General features: G+C 59.4%; 1 protein-coding gene across 1 annotated transcript in view; it reads right to left on the bottom strand.

The window, feature by feature from the left end:
• Positions 1–453: 453 nt before the first annotated feature.
• The window catches only part of COQ8A (coenzyme Q8A), a 34,149-nt gene continuing 27,558 nt past the window's right edge, over positions 454–7,044 (bottom strand). The window contains exons 6-15 of the mRNA XM_024576077.3: positions 5,713–5,838; positions 4,439–4,524; positions 4,157–4,297; positions 3,711–3,792; positions 3,506–3,599; positions 3,089–3,230; positions 2,767–2,874; positions 2,585–2,650; positions 2,280–2,366; positions 454–1,544 (exon numbers count right to left, since the gene is read on the bottom strand). Coding sequence (XP_024431845.1) covers positions 1,260–1,544; positions 2,280–2,366; positions 2,585–2,650; positions 2,767–2,874; positions 3,089–3,230; positions 3,506–3,599; positions 3,711–3,792; positions 4,157–4,297; positions 4,439–4,524; positions 5,713–5,838 — 1,217 coding nt within the window. The 3' untranslated portion in view covers positions 454–1,259. The remainder of the gene's footprint in view (positions 1,545–2,279; positions 2,367–2,584; positions 2,651–2,766; positions 2,875–3,088; positions 3,231–3,505; positions 3,600–3,710; positions 3,793–4,156; positions 4,298–4,438; positions 4,525–5,712; positions 5,839–7,044) is intronic.

Raw genomic sequence — 7,044 nt, 5'->3', positions numbered from 1 at the left:
CTGCCAAATGTTTAGAATGCCCCATTACCTGGGAATTCAGGCACACAGGAAAAGGCACTTTATAGGAAGTACTGCTCAGCTGATCTCTTAAAGTGGTGTCACTACAGCTCAGGCCAGCGCAGACCCACTGGTGGTTGTTACCACCGTTGAGGAAGTACAGCCCCCTGACGAGCTGTGGCTCTTCTGTGTGTGGGGGGTAGGGTCTAGGAGGTACGCAGCGGAGTTGCTGGGGTGGTGACGCACGCTGTCCCTTCACCGTTCTCCTCTCCCCGCACCGCTCTTTTTGGTAAGGAATGTGCGCTAAGCCTCCCAGGTTCACACACCAAAAGCCTCATGCTGGGAACACGCACAAACCCTGCAGGAGCCCTGGAGACAGGGTGGAGTGTGACACTGACCTTGGGCTCTTCACTGCCAGCTCAGAGCCCTTTACAAATGAAAGGATTCATGCCACGGTGGTAGGATGTTTTGTTTTTATTGCAACAAGTAAATCAGACAATTACAAGAATTTTACAAAAATTAACAGAGCCTGTGAGGGCCCCTCACGTCTACCCAGGTGACATCTGCACATTCATGTCCCACACCAGCCTGTAGCAGGTGCTGGAAGACAAGAGCTGGCACTTCCCCCCACCCCGCTGCTCCTGACCCTGCCCACAGGAGGCAGCAGTTCTCAGAAAGTGCAGCGACCAGCCAGAGCACAGGCGTGGGCCTCGCCAGGTTAAAAGGACTGGTTGGCACCACTCAGACCTGACTTCTCCCAGCTGCAGGTCCCAAGCTGGAGAGAAAAAAAGAGCAGAAAACACAAATCTCATACTAGAAACATACACACACACAAACCTTGTATACTCGTTCAGTAGTATCCAAAAAGGCTTCTCTGTGTTGTTTTTTGGTGGCAGGGATTTGGAGGGAGTAGTCTCTGTCTTCTCATTAATATTCACATTAGGTAAGACCCCTGGTACTAAAAAGGAAAAGGGAGTAAAATTGCCTTTTTATCTTCATCTAGAGTATTTGAGAGGATGAACAAAACAACTGTTAGGTTCTGACAGAGTAGTCGGGGTCCATTTTCATTCTGGCACATCTCATCCCATATCCTCTTAGCAATAAAACCGTGATAAGCGCTGGTAACGGGGCTCCAAGCAGCGTCCCCTCCCCATCGGAGCCAGCCACCCTCTCTCCTTGGGCAAAGGAGTTTAAACGGAGCGTCACCGCCACCGGCTTCCTACTAGTTTCAGCTGCACAGGAGCAGAAAGGGCGCTGGGCAGCTACTGCTCGGCCCGCCTCTTGCAGTAGTTGCTGTAGGCCTCCTCAAACATGGCCTTACAGGGGAACTTGGCCTTCAGCTTGGAGCAGATGAGGAAGGAGCCCCCCATCTTCCTGTGCAGTGAGTAGGTCTCCTCCGGGGGTGGGATGAGCCTGTGCTTGAGCATGACGGGAATCAGGTTGTGGATCTTCTCCGTGGTGCTCTGGGTGCCGAAGTCGAAGGGCTCCTCGGAGGCGAAGGCCTCCCCCAGGATGAGGATGGCGTCCAGGTGGGCATCTTCCATGGCCTGGAGGTGGAGAGGAAGGGAACGGCCCTGAGCGCTCCCTGAAAGCTCAGTTTGGAAGTTGAGGTGAGGGTTTCGTGTTTAACTGGATTGAATAATGGTTAACTGGGGCTCACACGCAAATCAATAGGGGCCAGGAAAGCGGCGTCAGGGTGTGCGCTGGGCTCCACGTGAGACCAAAGGGACGGTGCCACCGCCCAGCCTGGAGGTGCTCGGATTCAGTTTGTACAAAACCGAGTCTAGAGGACTGCAGTGATGGACGCAGGACCACCTGCATCTCCTCCTCACTGTCACGGAAAGGACTGCTTTCTGAGTGGCTTCTCAGAGACAGGGCACTGCCCGCTGCCCCTGCAGTCCAGTGTGACTGATGCAAATCTCAAGTGGTGAGGGTGAGAAGGAAAAAATGAGCTTCACGACAAGTCTCTTCCGTAACCCAACTCAGCAGCCCCTGAGCCCTGCCACCCCGAGAACCTCAAGCACTGGGGCAGGGCCAGCTTTCAGATGCCAAGGTGGCCCAGGACTCTAGACACCCCTTGAGGGGGCTGTCACCTCTAATTCACCCATTTGTAAATTGAAGTTCTACTTAGGATTTCAGAGGAAAAAGGAGTCTACTGCCCCCCACCCCCCACCCACACAGGGAAGGCAGCCCACCCAGCAGACAGCCCCTCAGGCCAGGCCCCCTGGGAGCTGCGCCTGGAGCAGCAGGCCTGTGGGACTGCAGCGTCCATGGGAGCTCACCTTGACCTCGTAGCCAGTGAGGAACTTCATCTCTATGGATTTCTTCAGCACGGCCTCCCGGTCCCTGTCTGCAGCGGCCTTGATGATCTGGTCGGGGGCACCGTGGGCAGAACAGAGGAGCTGCTGAGGGCCAGGAGTGCCCCCCACCCCCAGCCTGGAGGCCCCAGCCAGGGCTGTGAGCCTGACAGGGCCATGGCCTCACCCTGTGTCACCACACTGAGTGAGCACAGGTGGGGACACAGGGCAGCAGCCCAGTCGGCCCCCCTCCTTCCCTCCCTCCCGTTCCCCATACACTCTGCCCCTACCTCGATGTAGACGTCGGTAAAGGACCTGTCAAATTCCCGAGTTGCTCCAAAGTCCAGAAGAGCTACCTGGGAAGGGGTGACGCCAAATGGAGCTTTGCGGGTGGAAACGGAGATCCCACAGCTGGAGCCCCCGCTCCCACGGAGCTCACAGGCCCCTGCACTTGCCCCAGCCTGGGGCTCACCTTGTGCTGCTGGGGGTCATAGAAGAAGTTGGACCAGTTGGGGTCCGTCTGCATGAAGTGGAACTCGAACAGCTCCCTCAGGCACAGGACCAGGATGTTGTAGCAGATCTGGGGCAGGCGGGGTGGCCTGGTGATCAAGAGTCTGGGGCTGGGGGAGCCCGACTCCCATTTTCCTCCCATCTCCCACCCACCCCACTTTCTTCCCAGAGGATATTTGATTCCAAGGGTACCATCTGGGGCACGGGGAGGACACAGTAGGCCCCTGGTCCCCTTCAGCCACACACAGAGCAACTGGAGGCTCCAAGGCGAGTGACAGACACACCTCGTTGCGGATCTCCTGGCTCAGCTCCTCCGCCTGGTCCAGGGGGAAGCCAGACACCAGCTCTGTGGTGAGCACGTGGGGGCTGCAGAGCTCATCCACGATCTCGGGCACGTAGAAGAAGGGGTGGTCCTTCAGGAGCTCCCTGGCAGGGGTAGGAGGTCACACCCAGGGCCCATCTCCTCCCCACACCCACCCTGGGGATGACACGTGTGGCAACGAGGGACTGAGCCCACCAACTGGGTGGGCGGGATGTGGCTGTGGCCCCAGGCTCTGACCACAGCCATCTGCCCCTCAGAACCCTCCCCATCCCCCACAGACGACCTAAAGATTATCCCTCTGTCTCCCACCATGGGGTAGCAGCAGGCAAGGGGCCCGAAGTCCAGCTGCCCAGCACTGAAGCCCCGCCAGGAGCTGCACCTGAACTTCCTGGCACAGGCGGCCTCTCGTTCATAGTCGCACTCAAGTGCCAGCTCCCGCCTCAGCACATCGATCAGGTGCTCAGGGAACAGGCCTGGACCAGGGAGGGGGGTTCAGGGTAGGCTGAGGGCTCCCCAGGGAGGGCCCCTCTGGTGCCCAGAGCCCACCCCAAATGCTTGCCGTTGGCCAAGAGCCATCCTCAGACCTTCTGGAAGCATGTTGCTCATGTTCAGGACGGCCATGAGGTTGTTGACGTCACTGTTGATGCTCTGAGCCACGCCAGGGTACTGCAGGGGAGCAGAGGGGTGTCCCAGGTAGAGGCGGTCCCCCACTCTTCCCACCAGCTGAGAGCTTCTCAGTAAGGACCCCACAACTTCGGTGAATCACAGCTGTCTCCCTCTGCCACCCACTCAAGGCCCCAACCCTCCAGCTCAGGCCCAAAGGAGACAATTACCGTGCCCTGTCCTCGCCCCACCCAAACCGAGCTTGCTGGGAGGCTACCTCCCACAGCCACTCACTCAGCAAATACCTTCTCACCACCCAGAGCCAGCCTGGTGCCAGGGCCAGAAATGACATGGGCGCCCACACTACAGGGCCTGGGCTCTACCCTCGCAGCCCCTGTGGGGACAAGTGCATGCACCGGGTGCCTACCTGGATCTTCATGGCCACCTCACGCCCGCCCTTCAGTCGGGCCAGGTGCACCTGCCCGATGGAAGCAGCTGCGAAGGGCCGCTCCTCAAAGTACTCCAGCTTGTCGCGCCAGTTGGGGCCCAGGTCATTGTTGAGAGTTTTCTGGAGGGAGAGGCCAGGGCGGGGCTGTGAGCATAGCCCAGCCACGTGGGGCACCCTGAGAAGCACCCACAGCCCACCCCTCCCACACAAGGAGAGGAAGTGACCGGAGGACCGGGGGCCTCCATGTGCCGCCTGCCTCACCGTCATCTGTTTCAGCGGCATGAAGTCCGCGCTCTGCCTCACCCGCTCAAAGATCTTGGCCAGGTGGGGGTTGATGAAAGCATCATCTGGAAGGACCAGAGAAGTCAGAGCAGCGCCTGACCCCTGAGAGGGAAGGGGCACAGGCCAGGAGCAGAGTGGCCACCACACTCGCCCTGCCGCAGCATGGTCTCCTGGGAGAGGCTGCTCTGCCTGTACTCCCCCGCACTGGAAGCCCACTTTCAGAGACGACAAGACGCAGGCCCAATGCCACACTGTAGGCCCAGCCTCGGATTCCTCGCATCCTGGCAGTATTTTCCCACCTGGCACACAGGTGGGGAAAAGCTCCGGAAGGACACAGGACACTGGCCTGGGTGTGCCCGCTCCTGGGGCACCGAGACCAGCCGTCGCATCCGGAGCCAGCCGCACCCAGCCCTCTCCCCCCGTCTCCCCCGGAGCACCAGGTGAGCCTGTGCAGCGCAGGCCTGGCATTCAGAGAGCCGTGAACTCATCCAATGACCTGAGAAGGGGGCCTTCTTAGAAGTAACAGGCCTACCTTTTTACGATTATGAAAGAACAAACTTAGGAAATACAGTAAAATGCTAAAACCACCCATATCTGACCCCTGCAGACAACTATTTTTCTTCCTGACCCTTTTTCTGCTCTTCCATAACAGGAGCCACACTGCCTGGAGCCGCTGCAGCCCACGCAGGCGGCCTCCCCCAGGCACTCTCAGCTGTCACGCAGCTTTCTGACATGTTTGGAGCGGGCACTGCAACTGGGAGCCTCACGTCCCCCAGAAGTCCTGCCACGCAGCCCACGAGCCGCTGCTGACGCTTACATCAGCTCCTGTGAGCAGGCAGTGGCCCCACAGTACCGTAAGGTCACAGTGGAGCTTGATGACTCCTTTTACTGAGTGACAGCACAGCCGTCCTCGCCTGGGAGGACAATGCATTACGCACATGCGCGCAGTGATGCTGGTGTACACAAACCACAGCAGGGCTGAGTCCCTTCTAGCTCCCTCCAACCAACGCAGGGCGGGTGGGGGGAGCACAACAGCTGCCAGATTCGCCAACTTTTAGGATGCCAGGATAACCTCTACATACCTCAAAACACCCAGAAAGAAGAAAAATGACTGTGGGCTCCAGTTTAAGACACGTCATAAACTTCCCAGGCTGGTCGCCAGCCAGGATTCAAGCGAAAGGAGCAGTGGGTGGGCAGGAGGAACCCCGCCCAGGCCCTCCCAGAGCCTGCATTCCAGTTGGGGCCCCACTCACCCTGGATGCTCAGCATCTGGCCCAGCTTGAGTGCTGCCCCGCGCACCTTGCACAGCGTGCTCACGATGCGCTCCGCGTTGGCCTCCGACAGGAAGGGGCTGGAGTCTAGCACACCCTTCTTACCTCCTGTGGGCAGAAGCCAGGTCACTGTGGCACCCACACCCCCCCTTCTCGGTGCCCGCTGACCTCACCCAAGCGGCAAGAGGAAGAGGCCAGCAGGGCTTGAAAGTGGCCCCCCGGACAGGCGGCACAGGTGCATGGCCCGAGGACCCCGTAGGTGCCCGTGAGGAGAGGCAGTTCCTCTCCCACTGGGGCTCGGGGGACCTGAGTGCAACCCAGCCCACTGGGCAGGGGTGAGGGGAGCTGTGGCCCATGGGCAGGGCCACTGCAGGATGGTGAGGCCAAGAAGGGTCCCCTGACCACACCTTTAGCTAAGTCACCTTAGCGAGGCTGGTTCTGAGAATAACCAGGGGAACCTGGGGGCGGGTATGCCCACCGCCTCATGAGAGATTCTTCTAGGGCAGAACGGGGCTGGGCTGCTCAGCACCCTCCAGGCCCCAGGTCCCAGAGCTCTGCACCTAGAGTTGGACGAGAGCTTGGGGACTGCCCAGGGCCATCCTACCCTGGCCTGAGCCCCAAGTCCTATGGCTCCCGGGCCCCTTGACCCCCAGCTAGGGCCATTATGTCCCTGACAAAGGGTACCAGCTATAACTTGGGAACCACTTCAAGCCTCTTCCTGGCTTGGACGTGGTGAGACAGGATAGCCAGCTTCAGGGGCAGTGGGGGAGGGAACCATGCCTAGGGAAAGCTGGCTTCCCACTGCAGAGAAAGCCAGGCTTCATTTTCAAAGTGTTCCTTCACCAACACTAAAAATACCCTCACTAAATCCTCTCTGTCCTCCAGCCCCTTCCAAGCACGCACAAGGTGCCCTGTGCTCCCCATACTCAGGGGCCTGTGGGTACGGGCTAGTGCCTTCTCTCCAAGAGGCCCCTCAATCCCACAAGAGGGTCCTATGGTGAAGAGGAGCCACCCATGTGACTGGCAGGCCCCCAGAGGAACCCAGCCCTGAGCTGGCAGCCAGGCCTACATGGACAGGACAGTGGTCTGGGGGGGGGGGGTCCCCATGGAAGGGACAGGAGATGTCAGATACTGGAATGAGCTGACATCTCCTGAGGGGACTGAGTGCTCTAACCTGACTCCTGGCTGACCATGGAGATAAGGGGGAGGTGTCACAACCTCAGAGGTGGAGGCCCCGAGGGGGCTCTCCCAGCAGCACCATCACCCCCCCGCTGCATGTGGAGCCCTGGGCACCTGACCAGTCAGGCCAACATG

The sequence above is a fragment of the Desmodus rotundus genome, chromosome 10 (assembly GCF_022682495.2).
Source record: "Desmodus rotundus isolate HL8 chromosome 10, HLdesRot8A.1, whole genome shotgun sequence".
Classification (NCBI taxonomy): Eukaryota; Metazoa; Chordata; class Mammalia; order Chiroptera; family Phyllostomidae; genus Desmodus; species Desmodus rotundus.
The sequence above is the reverse complement of the archived record's forward strand: the minus strand, read 5'-3'. Positions and strand labels throughout refer to the sequence as shown.